General features: G+C 42.2%; 1 protein-coding gene across 1 annotated transcript in view; it reads right to left on the reverse strand.

Annotated features, from left to right (window-relative positions):
* Positions 1 to 3,211: 3,211 nt before the first annotated feature.
* STIM2 (stromal interaction molecule 2) overlaps positions 3,212 to 20,874 on the reverse strand; it is a 151,637-nt gene continuing 133,974 nt past the window's right edge. Inside the window, exons 5-12 of the mRNA XM_084625970.1 lie at positions 20,308 to 20,423; positions 16,672 to 16,849; positions 15,697 to 15,874; positions 14,796 to 14,963; positions 14,453 to 14,553; positions 13,924 to 14,162; positions 9,973 to 10,192; positions 3,212 to 4,595 (exon numbers count right to left, since the gene is read on the reverse strand). Coding sequence (XP_084482096.1) covers positions 4,115 to 4,595; positions 9,973 to 10,192; positions 13,924 to 14,162; positions 14,453 to 14,553; positions 14,796 to 14,963; positions 15,697 to 15,874; positions 16,672 to 16,849; positions 20,308 to 20,423 — 1,681 coding nt within the window. The 3' untranslated portion in view covers positions 3,212 to 4,114. The remainder of the gene's footprint in view (positions 4,596 to 9,972; positions 10,193 to 13,923; positions 14,163 to 14,452; positions 14,554 to 14,795; positions 14,964 to 15,696; positions 15,875 to 16,671; positions 16,850 to 20,307; positions 20,424 to 20,874) is intronic.

Genomic DNA, 20,874 nt, shown 5'->3' on the forward strand with positions numbered 1-20,874 from the left:
TGGTTCACGTCAGTTCACAACTTGCTAGGTTTTCATCTATATATCACTAACAAAACAAAAAAAGTGCTCCTAATTAAATTTATACACTTCTCCCTCCACAGCTCCCGTCATAGCAATTAGAAAGCAAGCATAACACATATGGAAAGAATTAGGTTTAAGTCTGAATAAGAAAGCCTATTAGGAAAGGTTTTACTTCTATGTGTCCAAGAAGCAGAGGTTGATCTAGTAGAGTGTGAAACAGGAGCAGGCCGGTCACACCCCAGGGCAGCATGTATTACTTCCATTCATACGACCAGCTTGGAGACATTTTTGAACCCTTCTGAAATGAGAGAGACTAAGTTTCTCTGTTCAAACTCTTGTGCTCTACACTCATATGCACCTTCATAAACCCCTTTAAAGTCCAAACACTGGGACTGACTCTCCCACTGCACTAGAGGGAAGGACATACTCACAGAACATACTGCTCTGGTGCTGGCAAAACTCAGTTTCACAGTTGTGCAGAAACAGTGGAAGAGCATGCAAAGCCACTTTATATTTGTGAAAGAGCAAGAATGGGCTGATAAGATAAGCAAGATGGTAGAAAGAAAAGCTTGTTTATGTGGCAGACATTAGAGCAACTGGGAATACTTTAAAGGTTCATATTGTTAAAGTAATAGAACGCACAGCTTCAAAATAAATCTTATCTAGGATCTAAAGGACTAGGTGCAGCTTCAGATCAGATCTGTCTTCCTGGGGAGTTTAAAGAGAGGGTCTCAAAAATGTGGATTGGGGGCAAGCACCTTCTGCTGAAGACTCCAACAAGAGTTGAGCCATAAACTCTGAGCATGCTAACTGACGCCAACATTAAACCCTTGCTACAGAGAGAATGATCTGCAAGTACACCAGTAAAACAGTGTGTTCTTAGGCTGTCACCAGTAGACTGTTTTTGTCCATACTATCCAGAAGTAGTAATAGACACTACAGGCTCTCTCAAATTTAGCAGGATATAGCTACTTCTCAGAAACTTCTTCCTCTTACAGCATTAACCTCTCATGCACCTAGCTAGCAGGTACATAATTTGCCGAATTTGACTGAGTAGAAAGCACATGGAACCTGAAGTAGTGGCATCTTCTGTCTAGGAACAGCTGGAAAAGGTTAGCAAACCTTGTTTGTCCTATCCCTCCAGCAACCTTCTGCAAGAAGGGAAGCAAACACAAATACACAGGAGGTCCCTGGAGAATCAGCGACAGCAGCTATGTGGCATCAAGTGATTCTCTGTACTGACTTCAGCAAGTAGATTGGAATGCATCTCCTCATTTAACCCTATTCACTGGAAGTCTGGTGGGAAAAGGCACCACCCGCAGGAAAACATGTTTTAATGTAACCTGCCTGAGATATATTTGTCTATAAAAATATATTTAGGACTACAAAATGGCATATATTTGGCCTCCTTCTCCCCCACTCTTTGTTACTTGAGTTCTTGGATTGTAAGCTTTTTAGGAATGCCTACCTATGTACAGGGCCTAGCACAATGGGTCCCCAATCCTGATCATGGCCTCTGGGCACCATCGTAACATATTCAATTAAAAAAACCCTTATCTCCTACTTAAGATAATTCTCAGAGCATGATTTTAGATAGATATCCCAGGAGCCACTCTGATCATAGCGACAATATTGGCTGAGCGCGTCAGAGTCCTGTGCCATTCAAGGATGTCTAGGAGGGCTGGCAAGTCTCCAAGAGCACTTCAGTGGTTGTCTTGCCAATTGGACTCATTGACTGTCAGCCAATCCAAATAGTTGAAGTGGAAAGATATAGTTAGCTGAGCACAGGAAAACATGTAGGTCATTTTAAGTACACCACACCTCTTTATCTACAGGATGTGGACATATGCCATATCCCTCCACAGGAAGGTTGGATTTGCTGAAGCAGTTTGCCAGGGAGCATCCACCTTCAACGCCAGTGACCAAAACTGAGCGTTTTCTCTTGGCAAGCAACTTCTAAAGTCTGGTTGCATTAGCCTGGAGGGCAACCAAGGTTCCAAGAGCCACTCATCTGTCTGATCAGATATTTAAATTATGAGCTTTAACAGGATGGCATTGTTCAACGTCTTCTTTAGAAAGATACGAGGTAAAGCCTCCAGAGTAGCCAGGTTAGAGGAAGGGGTAGTCAATTATATTCTGGATAGGTTTGAGATGGCAAGTTGCCTAAACTTATCAAAATGATAAACAACCAGTAACTGAAATAACTATGCTTAAAAGCTCCAACACAGAAGAGACGCTGCTTTTTCGGACATATTAACTTCAGCTGGTAATTTCAATATTCTTTATTTTTTCATAGGGCATAGTAAAGGTTTCTGCTGAAAACACCACCACTGCCTTGCAAATGCATATAAACAAAGAGAAACCCCATATAGTGGGATCTTCGTGCAAAAATAGGAAAGCTATGTATTGCTTCAAGTTTAAACAAATGGTTAAAGGTTTTGTTAACGTCTCCTTACCAGCAATCTGTTTAGGCAGTCAATGAATTCATTGTTTTCTACAGTACAGTGTGTGTGTGTGTGTGTACTGGCAAGGTTTGAACTCTTAATCACAGAAGTCCAGTCACAGCGGCAGCTACTGAGGCCACTAACACAACCCCATAGCAGAACTGAAGAGATCTAGTCATCACAGGATAAACTGCTTGTGTTCACTAGAGCAAAAATATTTCTTTGGAATTCACCTCAAAGAAAGCTGTTGCTCAGCATTAAACATTTTCAGACAAACTGAATAAAAAAGGCACTGTTACTCAGTACATTTTGTTCATCTAAACGTAAAAAATTGTGATGGTTTTGAACAACTAGCCACTGTTTTACTAAGAAAGCTTCTTTGTTACCCAATGGTAATTTAATGCCTTATGATAAAAGCTTGTTTAATGTAAAAGCTGCCTAATCTGAAGCATGTCTTGATTCTCACTTTAAAATCTTTAAATTACACTAGTTCATAATAGTATATGTACATTATAAAATTAATAGACCATTTACTTCAACCAGACATATCTGAACAGCTAACTCCTCAAAACTATACAAAAATAAACAGTATGAAATCCTACAAAGGGAGATAAAGACATTGTTAAAAGCTAACAACAAAAATAATTTATACACTTATAAGCATAAGCAATGTAGCCTGTAGCATGTTGAACGAACAGGTCCTCAGGAATATAACTGAAAGAGATCATCAGCTAAAATCAGAACAATTACAAGCACAAGAATGTCTCCAATTTATTATCTTTACCATAGTACAAATGTTCATAAACCAAACATCTTTTGTCTGTCAAAGTCTGTAAACAAGTGCCCGGATTCTCCCCCTCCCCATTGTAAGCATGTGAATCTTTTAAGTCCTTCAATCAAGTTTCACTCCATCGCTTGCATAAGGAATCAAGAGCCTCTTCTCTTGTTAAATTATCTATATATTTTATCATACAACCTGCAATGCAGTAAAATCACAGTGAAAGCCCTGGGAAAAACATGACCTTTACAGCAGGACTTGAACCGTTCTAATAATAAATGCATCTAATGAAGCATCCCATAATAAAAGTGTGGGGTTTCCATTTCCAGAAATCAAGTCAATTAGAAATCCTAGGTTCTACTTAAAAACCCCAAAAGATCTAAAAGTGTAAAGACCCAGCTCCTCAGTCATTTATAAATCCTAGTTTCATTTGCAGAGATACTTTTCCAGTCTGGAAAACAGTAGTGCAATTTAATTAGTTTTACTTCTTTTAAGTGACTTAAGTCCAGTAGGTAAATGTCACAACTCTGTGGAAAGATAAGAAGATGATCTGGTAAACAAGAAATTTTGGCAAGCCCATGCAGGCTTACAAGTCCATTAAAGCTCGTCAGTCCAAAGTGGCATTTTTAAAAAGTTATAGATAACTAAAAACAAAGCAGAAATAAATAGGCAGAAATAACTAAACTGTCTGAACTTTTGATTTCTCATTAACAGCTGGCATGATCTTTAACTTTAGGGTCATTTAAATAGTAGACAGTTGACCTATAGGGCATTCCACTATGACGTCCAGTCTGGAAGACCCAAATGGAACTATGTTCCTGAAGTTTAGAAAGTCTAACATAGCCACTGTTATGGGTTACTTCTCTGTGCTTCACTTAGATTTTTTCTTAAAGAGGCTTTTAATTTTTGATGGCTTTTTGTTTTTCTCGCCATTCTGGCATAGGTCCTGCGGGATGCTACTGATCCTAGGGACAGTGGAGACTTCATGAATGGGTTTACTTTCACTGCTGGCTGAGGAAGAGGAGGTGTGGTGAGGCTTGGGGACTGGGATCCCACTAGAAAGCTGGTTCATGCTGCAGGACTTCTCCAGGATGCCATTGTACACTTTGTTCGCAGGACTAAATATCATGCTCTTAGTTTCTGTTAGGCCTGGGCAGTCAGGAGAACCCCTGGAAATATCTGCAGTTAGTGACGAGGAGTCTCCTGTGGAGGATTCCTCTAGCGACAGTTCCTCCCGGGATACCTTTTGTGGAGACAGAGGTTGGTACATCTCAAGACTTGAAGGAGGAGACTGTTTCCTTCCAAAGGATGAGTTTAAGGAGTCACACTCTGAACCAGCATCCTGTACTTCCCTAAGTAAAAGCAAAGAGAGAGGAAAGAAACTGTTAGACAGAAATTGCCTTAATGCAATTAAGAGGAGAAAGAAACCAGTTTAAAATCTAAGCCATTAGACTACAACCACCCACTACACTCATTTCACTAGAAGTGGCAGGTAAATGCTGAACAGCTTAATTTACAGTAAAAAAACCCAGATCAGTTCATATCTCAGACCCACAAATGGCAGTTTTATGTATGTAACCTTGTAATCTAATACAGATGTGATAGTAATTTTAGGTATGTGTCACACTGCTACCAATTGGGAAATACACAGATGAAGACTACCAGAGACCATAATAAAATATTACTTATTTGATTGCCAATAGGTAAAAAAAAGCTGAATTATTTTAATCTCACCCAAAATAAACATCAAACTCTGTTCAGTCAGTTGCACCTCACTGTAGAAGAGCAACAACACTTGTCCAAATAAAGCATTAGAATATTCTATTAAAAAAAAAAAAAAAAAGATGGTTCTGGAAGAACCATACTGAGAAGTTCCCTAAGACCTACAGAACAAAGCAGCCTGAAGCAACTAAATTAAAAGGGTGTTTGCATACTGGCATAAGCTTGAAAAAAACATTTATACAATATGAAATTTAGTTGGCCGGTGTTTTTGTTGATAACGAAGCCAGTGCTTTTGATAACCCTAACCCTTCTGATCGATACTATAAGTGAAAGAATAACTGTGTATTTACAAGATGACAAGATGCTGTGCTAGGAGTGATTGTGAAGTCACAAATTTTGAATGATTTCATGACAGAAACAAACAGGCAGAGAAGATTGGCTGTGAAGGAACAATCTGTGGAAGGAAAAGGCCCGAGTAGAGACTGTCGAATCGTGGAAGTCAACGAATGGCTATGCAAGTGGTGATGGAGAGAAGGCTTTGGATTCTTTGACCATGGGATGGCATTCCAAGAAGAAGGAGTCTAGGCAGAGACGGGCTCCACCTAAGGAAGAGAGGGAAGAGCATCTTCGCAAGCAGCCTGGTGAACCTAGTGAGGAGGGCTTTAAACTAGGTTCACTGGGGGAAGGAGACCAAAGCCCTGAGATAAGTGGGGAAGTGGGATACCGGGAGGAAGCACGAGTAGGAGAGCGTGAGAGGGGAGGGCTCCTGCCTCATACTAAGAAAGCAGAACAAACAGCAAGTTATCTCAAGTGCCTATACACAAATGCAAGAAGCCTGGGAAACAAGCAGGGAGAACTGGAAGTCCTGGCACAGTCAAGGAATTATGATGTGATTGGAACAACAGAGACTTGGTGGGATAACTCACATGACTGGAGTACTGTCATGGATGGATATAAACTGTTCAGAAAGGACAGGCAGGGCAGAAAAGGTGGGGTCGTTGCATTGTATGTAAGAGAGCAGTATGACTGCTCAGAGCTCAGGTATGAAACTGCAGAAAAACCTGAGAGTCTCTGGATTAAGATTAGAAGTGTGAGCAACAAGGGTGATGTCGTGGTGGGAGTCTGCTATAGACCACCGGACCAGGGGGACGAGGCTTTCTTCCAGCAACTCACGGAAGTTACTAGATCGCAGGCCCTGGTTCTCATGGGAGACTTCAATCACCCTGATATCTGCTGAGAGAGCAATACAGCGGTGCACTGACAATCCAAGAAGTTTTTTGAGAAGTGTAGGGGACAATTTCCTGGTGAAAATGCTGGAGGAACCAACTAGGGGCAGAGCTCTTCTTGACCTGCTGTTCACAAACTGGGAAGAATCAGTAGGGGAAGCAAAAGTGGATGGGAACCTGGGAGGCAGTAACCATGAGATGGTCGAGCTCAGGATCCTGACACAAGGAAGAAAGGAGAGCAGCAGAATATGGACCTTGGACTTCAGAAAAGCAGACTCTGACTCCCTCAGGGAACTGATGGGCAGGATCCCCTGGGAGAATAACATGAGGGGAAAGGAGTCCAGGAGAGCTGCCTGTATTTTAAAGGATCCTTATTGAGGTTACAGGAACAAACCATCCCAATGTGTAGAAAGAATAGTAAATATAGCAGGCGACCAGCTTGGCTTAACAGTGAAATCCTTGCTGATCTTAAACACAAAAAAGAAGCTTACAAGAAGTGGAAGATTGGACAAATGACCAGGGAGCAGTATAAAAATATTGTTCAGGCATGCCGGAGTGAAATCAGGAAGACCAAATCACACTTGGAGTTGCAGCTAGCAAGAGATGTCAAGAGTAACAAGAAGGGTTTCTTCAGGTATGTTAGCAACAAGAAGAAAGTCAAGGAAAGTGTGGGCCCCTTACTGAGTGAGGGAGGCAACCGACTGACAGAGGATGTGGAAAAAGCTAATGTAATCAATGCTTTTTTTGTCTCTGTCTTCATGAACAAGGTCAGCTCCCAGACTATTACACTGGGCAGCACAGCATGGGGAGGAGGTGACCAGCCCTCTGTGGAGAAAGAAGTGGTTCGGGACTATTTAGAAAAGCTGGACAAGCACAAGTCCATGGGGCCGGATGCGCTGCTTCCGAGGGTGCTAAAGGAGTTGGCGGATGTGATTGCAGAGCCATTATCTTTGAAAACTCATAGCGATCGGGAGAGGTTCCAGACAACTGGAAAAAGGCTAATATAGTGCCCATCTTTTAAAAATGGAAGAAGGATCCGGGGAACTACAGGCTAGTCAGCCTCACCTCAGTCCCTGGAAAAATCATAGAGCAGGTCCTCAAGAAATCAATTCTGAAGCACTTAAGAGGAGAGGAAAGTGATCAGGAACAGTCAGCATGGATTCACCAAGGGCAAGTCATGCCTGACTAATCTAATTGCCTTCTATGACGAGATAACTGGCTCTGTGGATGAGGGGAAAGCAGTGGACATATTATTCCTTGACTTTAGCAAAGCTTTTGATACGGTCTCCCACAGTGTTCTTACCAGCAAGTTAAAGTAGTAATGGGCTGGATGAATGGACTATAAAGTGGATAGAAAGCTGACTAGATCATCGGGCTCAACGGGTAGTGATCAGTGGCTCCATGTCTAATTGGCAGCCAGTATCAAGCGGAGTGCCCCAAAGGTCAGTCCTGGGGCCGGTTTTGTTCAATATCTTCATTAATGATCTGGAGGATAGTGTGGACTGCACCCTCAGCAAGTTTGCAGATGAAACTAAACTGGGAGGAGTGGAAGATACGCTGGAGGGTAGGGATAGGATACAGAGGGACCTAGACAAATTAGAGGGTTGGGCCAAAAGAAATCTGATGAAGTTCAGGAAGGACAAGTGCAGAGTCCTGCACTTAGGATGGAAGAATCCCATGCTCTGCTGCAGACTAGGGATCGAATGGCTAGGCAGCAGTCCTGCAGAAAAGGACCTAGGGGTTACAGTAGATGAGAAGCTGGATATGAGTCAACAGTGTGCCCTTGTTGCCAAAAAGGCCAATGGCATTTTGGGCTGTATAAGAAGGGGCATTGCCAGCAAATCGAGGGACGAGATCGTTCCCCTCTATTTGACATTGGTGAGGCCTCAACTGGAGTACTGTTTCCAGTTTTGGGCCCCGTACTACAAGAAAGATTGGAAAAATTGGAAAGCGTCCAGCGGAGGGCAACAAAAAAGATTAGGGGAGTGCAACACATGACTTATGAGGAGAGGCTGAGGGAACTGGGATTGTTTAGTCTGCAGAAGAGAAGAATGAGGGGGAATTTGATAGCTGCTTTCAACTACCTGAAAGGGGGTTCCAAAGAGGATGGCTCTAGACTGTTCTCAGTGGTAGCAGATGACAGAACAAGGAGTAATGGTCTCAAGTTACAATGGGGGAGGTTTAGGTTGGATATTAGGAAAAACTTTTTCACTAAGAGGGTGGTGAAGCAGTGGAATGCATTCCCTAGGGAGGCGGTGGAATCTCTTTCCTCAGAGGTTTTTAAGGATAGGTTTGACAACGCCCTGTCTGGGATGATTTAGTTGGGGATTGGTCCTGCTTTGAGCAGGGGGTTGGACTAGATGACCTCCTGAGGACCCTTCCAACCCTGATATTCATTGATTCTATGAAAACCTCTGTTAACCAGTAACAGAGTAAATAAAGTTACAAAAGTCACAGAAGAAGCAGATTCAAGCCTAACATGTTTGAATGTTTTCCCTAGGGCAGACATCCTCACCTTTCAATATACAATCTAACGAGTCCATAGGTTACGTAACAAAAGGAACTTAACTTTCCCCTTGGAGAAAGTGTAGCAACAGTAGTGAGCACTGAAGTCTGCTTTTGGTCCAGGTTAAAGCTATAAGCATAATTATAGCAAAGAAACTGGATTAGTTGTATATACCCAGGATAGTGGCAGAATTGAATTAAACCTTGTGCACTGGCTAATTAGACTCAGACTTTAAGGCCAGAAGAAACCATCTTGATCATTTTGTCTGACCTTCTGCACATTGCACGCCAGAGAACCACACCCACCCGTAAGAGACCCCTAACCGCTGGCGGAGTTACTGAACCATGATTTTAAGACTTAGTCTGCAGAAGAGAAGGATGAGGGGGGATTTGATAACAGCCTTCAACTACCTGAAGGGGGGTTCCAAAAAGGATGGAGCTAGACTGTTCTCAGTGGTGGCAGATGACAGAACAAGCAGCAATGGTCTCAAGTTGCAATGGGGGAGGTCTAGGTTGGACATTAGGAAAAACTATTTCACTAGGAGGGTGGTGAAGCACTGGAATGGGTTACCTCGGGAGGTGGTGGAATCTCCATCCTTAGAGGTTTTTAAAGCCCGGCTTGACAAAGCCCTGGCTGGGATGATTTAGTTGGGGTTGGATTAGATGACCTCCTCAGGTCTCTTCCAACCCTAATATTCTATGATTCTGCCTTCAAGTTACAGAGACTCCACCATTTACAGTAGTTTAAACCTGCACGTGCCACATGCTACAGAGGATGGTGAAAACTGCCAGGGTCTCTGCCAATCTGACCTGGGGGAAAATTCCTTCCCTACCCCAAATATGGCCATCAGTTAGACCTTGAGCTATGGGCAAGACCAGCAGCCAGGCACCTGAGAGAGAATTCTCTGCAGTAACTCAGAGTCCTCCTCATCTAGCATCCCATCACTGGCCACTGGGGATATTTGCTACTAGCAGTCGCAGATCGGCTACACACCATTGTAGGCAGTCTCATCATACCATCCCCCTCATAAACTTACCAAGCTCAGTCTTGAAACTAGTTAGGTTTTTTACCCCCCACTGCTCTCCTTAGAAGGCTGTTCCAGAACTTCACTCAGTAGCACGAACAGCCCAATTGTTGTTCCATGTGGGCCCAATAATTTAATTTATATTATTCAAGTGGCTACTTCATCGTTTGACATAGTTCAACCTCTAATACTTCATAATTATTTAGAGCAACCTAACCAGAGTTCTAATAATGTTTTGGTATTTGTCATACCATTGTTTCTCAGCAGTGAAGTAAATTGCCTCTTCCTCCTCCTCAGTTCGATAAAGAGCAGGGCAGCTTGACACTGACAGGATGTCAGGGTCAGGGGAATGCAAGGTATGCGGCGTATGTTGAGTATGCGAAGACTGTGGAGATGATGACACAACATTGCGCCTTGAGCGACACAAACTACTACTTCTTGCTAATGAGCTGGGAGGCTTTACAGTGGACCCTGGGGGAAGAAAAAACAAACTGTGTTAATTTAAAATTAACATAATCTACTCTGAAAACCCTATAAGCAGATTCTCTCCCTGAGGGCAGGTACACCAGGTTAATGATTCTGGGAGCCAGTCTGCACCAAGCCCAGTGATTCTTAGAGTTGTGATGAGGCTGCTCTCAGTTGACTCTTAGGACGTCACTAAGAAAATTATGTCTACACTAAGAAAATTAAGTTAACATACAGCCACCGCAGTAATGAAAGCGGTGTTTCACATCCACGCTGCCCTTCTTCCGTCAGTGGTGCCCATCCCTTCCAGGAGTGCTGCCACTGACTTACTTGTGTGGGGCACTGTGAGCTCTGGGGCCGCAGAGCACCAGCTATGAGGTTGACAACCAACAGAGGATGTAAGTAATGCATTGTCTACACCAGGGGCAGGCAAACTTTTTGGCCTGAGGGCCGCATCGGGTTTCTGAAATTATATGGAAGGTCGGTTAGGGGAGGCTGAGCCTCTCTAAACAGCCAGGCATGGCCTGGCCCCCGCCCCCTGTCTGATCTCGCCCTGCTTCTCACCCCCTAACAGCCCCGCCCCGGGACTCCTGCCCCATCCAACCCACCCTGTTCCCTGATGGCCCCCGGGAACCCCTGCCCCATCCACCAACCCTGCTCTCTGTTCCCTGACCGCCCGCCCCGTCCAACCCCGCCTCCTTTCTGACTGCCCCTCCGAGGACCTCTGCCCTATCCAACCACCCCTTCTCCCTAACCGCCCCCAGACACACCGTCCCTCCTTCCTGACTGCCACCCCCCCACCCCCAGGACCTCTGCCCCATCCACCCCGCCGCTCCCTGTTCACTGGCCCCGAAACCCCCGCCCCGACTGCCCCCCGCCGCCCCATCCAAACCCTCCTCTCCTTCCTGACTGCCCCCCCAGGACCCCGGCTCCTGTTCAACTTCCCTGTTCCCCGTCCTCTGACTGCCCCGATCCCTATCCACACCCCCGGCCCCTGACCACCCCCCAAACTCCCCTGCCCTCTATCCAATCTCCCCCCCACCCCCTGCTCCCTGCCCCCTTACTGAGCTACCTGGAGCACCGGTGGCTGGCGGCGTGGCCGCACCAGGACAGGAAGCCGCGCAGCACAGAGCACTGGGTCAGGCCAGGCTCTGCAGCTGCACTGCCCCAGGAGCTCACAGCCCCGCCGCCCAGAGCATTGCGCTGGCGGTGCAATAAACTGAGGCTGCAGGGGAGGGGGAACAGCAGGGGAGGGTGCAGGGGCGAGCCTCCTGGGCCAGGAGCTCAGGGGCAGGGCAGGGCAGGGCAGAACGGTCCTGCGGGCTGGATGTGGCCTGCAGACCGTAGCTTGCCCACCTCTGGTCTACATGAACACTGCATCACCCTAACTACATCAACTTAAGCGCTACGTTGCTAACGGAGGTAGCTAAGTTGACGTAGTGGGCGACTTACATTGGTGGAAGCTACGTTTTAGTACCGATGCTCTGTAGTGTAGACCAGGCATGGTTCTTAATGGATGACAGGTGTAACAAAGTTCTGCTTTGTCACACCCTCTGGACCAGGAGATGACAGCTAGCGCAAGACCCATGCCAACAGAGCATTCCTCTGATCATTTGCATCCAGATTCTGACCTCTGTGCCTCCTGGGCAGTCCAAAGAGGCCAAATCTCCTTTGAGAATCTGGCCCTATATGTTTATAGATTAGAAATGATGGTGCTGAATTAGTATGAAGTACATAATTATTCTCATCCATTCTACTTTCCTGGTCATTCAAATCTTGCAAAAGTTAGAAGCTTTCTGAACAAGCCTCAGGTTTTTAAAGATGACTGTACCTAACCAAAAAGAAGGATGGAAGTAAACACCACTAATTACAATCATGAATGCTATAGTTATTAAATGTGATTTATTTTTCTAGAATTGCATTAGTGCACTCTCTCAACAGGAGTGCCAGACAAAATGAAAGCAAGCAAAACACAGTGTTTGTCCAACTTCATTTGTAATGGGACCTTTTTTCCTATTTGGTAACCATTAATTTTTCAAGATCTGCTACACCAGTCCAGACAATTCCTCCCGGCCAACAGATGGTGAGAGCGAAAGAAAAGAAAAGCCTCACAGGAGGCTGCAGACATTGCAGTTTCTGGAAATCTTCCAGTCTGGTTTCAGTTTGGAAAGCATGCAGATTAGCAATGCTCTCATGTGGAAGTGGGCCCATGGAACTACTTCAAGACACACTGTTGTGGACAAGTTTCCACCAAGTTCTCCATACCAAGACTACTGTAGTTTGCATGGTCTGTCTTGGACAAGAAAGGCCATGCCCAGCTAGGTGTCGAGTTTGCTTATTCAACTAAAAAGGTCAGAAAATCCAAGAATTTTGCAGACAAGTCTGGACTGGACTGACCCCATCTGCACTTTTCTTCCTGGGATGCTGTGTTAACCTTGGATAAACTATATTCTCCCTTCCTGCGTATTAACTAGGCAGAGGTCTAAATATAAATATATAAGCAAACAAGTCAGGCAAGGACAAGGCACATGTTGCATTGACCTCTACTTGCTGGAATCTCACATTCAGTTTAGTTACCATCCTACTGTCAGTGGTGAAGTTCACTGGGGAAATCACAACTTATGATGCAACTAGCAGCACCTGACCTAAACATATCAGATATCTCTGCTCCTTGGTGGGAGATGATGAGAGCATGCAAGCCAGATCAGGGAAGCAAGTTTGGGTCCAGAGGCAAAAGTGCCCTTGTTCACAACTGACCTGTCTGCAGCACCATGAACAATGTGAGCACCAGACAGAGCCTACTTTTCATTTCTATCCTCCAACTGCTGTGCATCTAACTCCCTTAGTAGCCTTTTAAAAGTACAGTGCTGGTATTTTCAAAGGAAATTAGAATCAACAAGATATTGCAGAGGTAATTGCCACAATTATATCCATTCTTCAGTTTGATTTTTTGTGTGCGCGCTGAAACAGTCAAGTGTAAACTCATCTCAATTCATCCTCACTGTCTAGTTAATCCCAGCTACAATAAGATGGTCTCTCTTCCTGATGTAATGACTTAAGTCAGACATTAGGGGGGTTCAGTCAATGTATACAATCAGTGTATACAATCAATTGGCTCCCAGCACAAACACTCTGTTTGAAAGTTTCCTCAGACAACACTGCTTTTTTGTTCCAGTCATTAAAGGATGCTTGGAAAGCTATTTAGCACATATCCTTCCACAGAAAGTATCATCTCTTTTCCTACCTGATCGTCTGATTTGACAGAAACTCCTGCCCTTCCATAATGGTAGAGCAATGGGCCAAGAGCAAAGTTACAGGATAAATTTAGGATTATAGATTTTACAGGAAAAGAACTGTTACCTATTTATGGTGACCAGACTGAGGTTATTCTTTTTTTCAGAATGAAGAGTAGGAGGAAACAGTTTTTACTGCTTCATGTTACCTTTATTTCAACTCCCAACCCATTTACTGTATTTCTATCTAATTAATAGATGACTCATGCAGGGGGCTTGTTTTCTTTGAAGATGTCCATCACTATTATCTTATGTTTTGTTTTGCTCCTGTCTCTATTTCCTCCACTCCTCCTTCTGAAGTTTCTTTTCCCCTGAATTTCTGTGCTTTAGGTTGCCCTCCTGCTCAATTTTCCCTTTACTGGTAACTCTTCTCTCCACTCAAAGTCTCTCCCCGACTCCTGCTTCCCTTCCTCAATATCTCCCTTTGGAGTATATACTACATACCATGAAACTGTGCAACTATTGGAGGGGTGTCTTCATCTAAATCATCAACTCCCCCTGCAATTGGGTAAGGTGGAATGGAGACTCGGGGCATCACCACCCAACTGTGATCAGAGTAGAGAGAGGACGTCAGGCTTGGTAATCCTGAGTTGTGTGCTATCTGAAAGCCACAGATCTTCTCAATCTGCTGCCATCGATAGAGACGCTCTCGCAAACATGTCGTCAATTCAGAGAGTGCTTTCCTGGAAAAATAAAAATAATATTGAAGTTTAGTTACTATGTCATTGGACTAAAACTTCAGTGCTGGACATAGTATGGAACAGTAACAGTATAATCACTGCAGCATTTCAGAAAGCCATCACCTATTCTTAGGCATGTGCAAAAACTCACAACATCTTCTGACAGTAGATTTTTACTTAAAGTACAATAAAATTAAAATGCTGAATTCCTTCATATCATTTTCTTAGTGAACTTCATTGTTTCTGGAATAAAAGAAAGCAAGGAACAATATACATCTAATTAATGCTCTTACTTTGCTTCAAGGATTTTGTGGTCCACCTCATCTAGGGAGGAGCTGTGTGCAACATGTAATGTCCCAAATACAGTGCTTCTCTTCTTTTTAATTTTTTCTGCCTAAAATGCAGGATAAACATGAAGCCAAAGGCTGTATAAATAATGCAGATGACAAAAAATAATCTGAGAGGATATAGAGGCAGTAAGTATCTGAATGAAACAGGACTTTTATATTCTGACTGCAGAAAATATAAGTAATCAACATTCCATCCTATCAGGATACTCTATATCCAACAAAATGGACAGGTCTGTGGGTCTTTAGCACATTAACATACTGAAGCAACTCAAAGGTAAATAATTACCTCATCTTTAGCAATTGCTAGTTGCATTTCTGCATTTTGTCTTTTAATATTGTAGTATTGAACTTCAACCTCATGTGTTAACTGGAGCCATTTCTGCAATGCATCAGGAACAGACCAGTTACTTCTCAGTTCAAACTCCTTCTCAGCTTTCTTTAAAGCCATGCGAACCTAGCAGTCAAAAGAGATGCAAAAGTCACTGAGATAATTTTCCTAAGACTGAACGTAAAAACGAGTCCGCCACAAATATGGCTTTAATTACCTCTAAAACTAATTTTTCATGCAACCACATTCTGAGACCATGTAGCTCTGGCATGTGGTTTTTTGGTCTCAACAGTAAGTTGAGAGAGGTTTCTGAAAAGTCATGCTGGGGATTTACATATACTGTACCAGCCTTAAACTTTCTGTTCCTATTCCTTTGGTCCTATTTGGTAACCAAGCTGAAACTAACACTTACTGATATGCCACAACTAATTTCTAAGATTATACATCAGATTTACACTAAAGAAAATATAAGCAACCGTCTGGTAAAGCCACCTGCTGTTTCTGTTCTGGTAGCAAGAAGGAAACCAAGGTGGGATTATTTCCCTCCTTCAGGGGCATAAAATATGAAGAATTGTTCTTTTAAGTATGTTTCAGCAGCATTTCATTATATAGTGTATCTACAAGGGTCCATACGCTTCACAAGTCTTAACAGTGGTCTATGTATATGCTTTTTCTATGGCTGTAAACAAATGAAATATTCAGAGGCTTATAGGATGCTTCCAGGACAATAAACCTAGCATCACAGTAATGCCACTTGGGTGGGGGGGGGGGGATGGAGGGACATCTCTCCAGTAAACTAAACCCCAATAAAACCAGGAAAGTAAGTTAAGAAAACAAATGTTCCATAGTTCATAAATACCTGTACTAGTTCCTCCTCTGCATACTTGAGTCTACTCAGTTCACATTCGGCTCCCTCCCTCAACTCCCTTAGTCGATAAGCTTCTCGTTTTGCATCATTAATTTCATCCATCATTTTGCGCTCCAGGTTTTGTTTTTCTACAGCAACATTTCTATTTTCTTCCTGTGCCTTCTCAAGCCTTCAGAACATAATCAAGCAAAAAAGTGAGAAGCTACTCAAAGAACAGTGGTTAAAGATGCAGTGTTCTGGTAAAGAATGAAGACTATACAGATTGTATGCAACATTTCAGAATGAATTTGCAGCATTGACATCCAAATTCAATCATAAATCAGCCTTAGTCAAACACCCCAGATCTAATTTACCAGTTTTAATGATAATCTCCTTCATATATACTTTAAGGGTATGAAAGTAGACAAAAATACCAGGCTTATAATAAGAGTTACTGCCTTAACTGTGGAGAAGGCACTCTTTCTCCCATACTACTAGAAAAACAATAAGCAATTTACAGTGAAGCCTTGTCTGGATCTCATGTGCTCAAAAAGCTGTAAGGAAGATGCTACAACAAGTTTTCTTCCACAACAAAACAGAGTGAGAAACAGTTTATCCCAAATTCAGCCATAATCTCCAGTAATAAGGCTTGTTTCCTACATCAATAGGTAACAGACTAACTCACCACTGTCCCTTTTATCTTCATCTGACCCACTTCTGTCTGCATTTCTCTTTCTTTTCCATTGCTCAGCTCTCACAATACAGTTTAAAATGTCAAGGAGATATTTCAACATGTCACGCACCGATATGTTCATTAAAACTGCAGTTAAATGTGTGCAATGAATTGAGGAAGGTGCACAAAACTCAATGTCTGTTCTAGTCAAATTGTTATCTTTCATTTTCTTGCTTTAATTGCTAAACATCATTCCCTCAAAATATAAAGCTTACACAAATCACTTAACATTTAAACCTTTTCAGTTCACATACCTCTCCTGCACATCAAGAAGGCTTTGCTCTGCTGTCTGGAGGCTTTCTAGATCTTTCATCATTTTTGTGATGTGCTCTCTTGAGGTCTTGTTCTGAGTATGTGCAAACCAGCAGCCTCCAATACCAATCACTATAGAAATTGCTAGTACAAAATCCTTCATCCAGTTGTGAGATGGGCCTGTACAAATAGTTATAACAATCAGCTCACCTTTTAAATCTGCAGAGTACCTATTGAAATCACTTCTTTTCGGCACATAAAAATGGTGCAACTTGGAGCTCAGAGAGAGATTCCAGACCATTTAACCAGCAAGATCTCTCCCACGTCCCCAGTGAAATTATTTTGGGGGCATTCTAACACAAAACCAACAGCTCTATTACTAATACTATATTCTATCTACAGGAGATTAACTTAAATGCATACTGTATACTGAAAAGATAACTAATCTTCTACATGACAATTACACATTGACTTTTCATTAAGCATTTCTATTTCATGGGCTACAGTATAACTTAATCCATTATCAAATTATGTGGCTAGTGAGTGTTGGGTCTGATCCTACAGTCCCTCCTCTACATGCAAAAAACCCTGTCCTTGATTTCCACGGGAGTCCCTCAAGGGAATGTGTGAATGATGGGGCTCAGACTAACAAAAGTGAATTTTACAAAGACAATAAGAATCTAAAGTTTGGTTACTCAACTAAAGAGATATGGTTGTCATTTTCTTTTATATTAAAAAATAGTATTTAAAGTATCCAAAAAAGCATTTAATAAATGAACTGATGCTGTATGCTGGATCCTCAGGAATAAGGAAGCTATCTAATCTGAATTTTAAAATACTTCATGGAACGGTTTACAGACTCGGAAGCAACATTTGGGAAACAAGGATTCAACAGTATAAAACAGATTATACCTTTCACTGTATACTCCTCGCAAATATTTCAATAGGGAAATGTTTAAAAGCATTCCTGGGAACAGTATGTACCTACTTTAAGGCCAAAGATGACAATTAACTTCCTGCCTCAGTTACCCTGTAAATAGGAACAAAAGTTCTGACATCCCACACCACACTTGAGAGTGTACATTTAATTGGGCACCCACATTCTCCTGAGTGCAGAACTGGGTGCACCTGCTTCACCAGCATAAGTTAGTAAAACAGCAGCATGGGACACGCAATCATCTGTTCTTTCAGTCATGCATAGGAGGAAAGACAAGCATCTAGTTTTCACATGCAGCCTCCCGTCTTAGTTAATGCACCCAAGATTTTTAAGTGAAGGTCAGCAGCTTGCCAATTTGACGGCAAGCAATTAAATTTCACTTCCCCAAACTGAGTTTTGCTGCTTGTGAACACTAAGAATTTTCCTTATCTGGCTGGGTCCTGGGCTTGTCAAGTCAGATGTGTGTGTGTGTAAAATATTTTAGATTAGATTTTACAATACATTTTAAATAATTTTGGATGGCACTTCTAATTTGCATAGTTGTGGTACTGTGAAGGAAGGACAGATATAATTGCACACCTGGAAACTTCACAATGTCTCAACAGGTACCCAAGATTCGCACATGAATCAATATGAATGATCTTCTCTAACACAGAGATTCTCAAACTGTAGTCCGCAAGCTCCATTCAGGTGGTCTGTGGATAGTTCCCTCTAAGGTACACACCTGGGTGGCCGCACATAAGAGAATGAAGGGCCACCTACCTACCACATGCAGGCGTGGCTCCACTAATTAAGTGCCTGGAGAAGAAGCACATGTAAGGTGAGGTGGTGTCCTAGGGGGGACTAGGGGCCAGTGGGGTGAGAAGAGGGGGTTGGGGGGAATTTGGTACATGCAGGGCTGCAGCAGCCAGAGAAATAGGCGACTTTCACCAACTCCAGGGCTGCAGCTGCCAGGGAGAGATGGCCCTCCTTTCCAGCCTCAGCTCTGTGGCTACTGTGGCAGGGGTGAGACCCCCCTCCTTCCCAGCCCCAGCTCGGGGGCTGCTGCAGTGGGGGAGAGAGGGCACATCCATTGCATTAGAAAGGTAAGACTATTGATATTAAAATATGAGTTGTGTGCTTTTATTTGTAGAACAAAAAAAAGTTTATTATTATTAAGGTTTTTTTTTTTTTACAACAGTTAGCTAACGGCACAAACATTTGGAAAGATCATTAAGTGGTCCACCGAGACCCTCAGCAATTTTCAAGTGGTCTGCGGGAAAAAAAAACATTTGCAAACACAAACTGGTTCTAGATAGCACCTGGCAGATGAGCTTCCCTAGAGAACCCTATCCTACAGAATAGCAGTATCATCCTCAAACAGCATAGATGAAATGATAGGCCTCACTAGGCAATTCACTGAAGCTTGTACACGTTTCACAGCAAGAAATAATGTGGTACGTTTAAAAAGATCATTTGTTAACCAGATGGAACCAAAACAAGATTCACAAAACAAAACAACACTAGTGAGGAGATATTTCTGTACAAGTAAAGGAGTTTTGCAATAAATTTTGTTGCACTGGAATTTAATGTTCCATCTAATTTCACTTTTAATAATACGACTGCAGGAGTCACTGCAGTTCTGACATGTGGAGCAATGTGCATATATCATCAAGTATTTCAGAAAGTGAGCAATCTCAGCATCAATAGCTTGCTGCGATCCTTGAATCAATAGACAACACTAAAATAAGTGATTACAGAAGCCCAAGACAGAGTCATGCTTCTGGTTCCAAGTAATTTTCTCAAACTGAGGCCTATGAAATGCCCTGTAAAGAAAATAATCTTGGATACTATCATGAAGGCCAAAATGAAACTGATTTTTCTACAATTCTTTTTCCTATACAAAAGGTATTTGAAAATGGATAAGAAGTCAATAACGCTTCTTTTTAAATGAGACACTTTACCAGAAATCTGTTGTACGAACTCCTTTCTTAACAATTTTTCTAAGATCCACCAGAAGTTTTGTGAAGCAAAGGGTATAAGCTACATTTTAACAAAAATGTAATGTTTCTATTAACTCAAATTAACTTTTTAAAAAAACTTCCCAGACTTGTGGCTTTGTACTGTATCCATTATCCTATCTGACAATTTAATAGAGCCTACACTTTTGGAACATCTAAGAGTTTGGTCTTGTCTAGGAAAAGTGATTGATTTTTAGTCAAGCTTAGCTAATGCGTATTAGCTAAGTCCAACTTAAATTAAGTTTTTTCCAAGGGTAAATTCTGGGTAACAGTTTTAACTTGACTTTAACCATACTGGTTACATTAAGCAAAATATTACCCAGCCTCCCAATCAGGAAAAAAGTTTGGGTCGGGCTTAACTAGCACATTAAACAAAACCCAACAAACAAAATCAAAGAAGATTCAGAGCACTATCATTAGGTCAGCACAAAAAATATTTCAAGAATTTACTAGACCATTGGGTGACACACTAAAATTAGTTCTCTATACTACCAGACAAAGAAGGGCAGTTGGATAGCCTATTCTGATGTCTTAATTCTACATTTTTCTGGGTCCCAAAACTGTGAGCCAAATAATGAACCAATGTACTGACGAAGTGGAGTGAGGTGTCCCACCTACAGTATATAATCTCAATCTAAAAAGCAAAAAATTGGAGTTTTAATTCTTACAGCTGCAAGTTAGAAAAACATGATAATACTAACGCGCGAGAGGTCCAAATAAAACAACATCCAATGCCTTCAGCTGAAGTTTCTGTCTGTGGCTCCGTTCAATGATTTTCAGATGAGCGATCATAAAAGCAGGTTCATTTACTGCTATCCTGTTCATAATAAATCAAATGTTATTCTCACACAAATTTTCATGTAAGCTATACACAGAACTATACTGTAGAGGAATTACTGTAGTGCGTTAATCTATTTGCAATTTATATGGATAACATTTACACAGTTAACACAGAGATAGCAAGAGACATAATTCATATCTCTAATATTTTATGACTTATGTTATCAAAAGCATTACACTATGTAGTAATGGTTTTCCTATTTTTTTTCCACTCTGCAACCACCACTAATTAAATCCATTTGGTAGAAGTTAAATGTGATGGCTTATATGCAGCCTGATGGCATCAAATCCACTAACATACTTAATACTTGTAAAAATCCAACAGTTAATATTCAAGGGCAAAGTCTGCAAAGTCTTTGCAGGTCCACACTGGCAATGTGTTTCCACTAAACTGAATACATCTGTAGCTTTTCAAAAGAAATTAGCTA

Source organism: Lepidochelys olivacea, assembly GCF_965140295.1.
Source record: "Lepidochelys olivacea isolate rLepOli2 genome assembly, chromosome: 4".
NCBI classification, from domain to species: domain Eukaryota; kingdom Metazoa; phylum Chordata; order Testudines; family Cheloniidae; genus Lepidochelys; species Lepidochelys olivacea.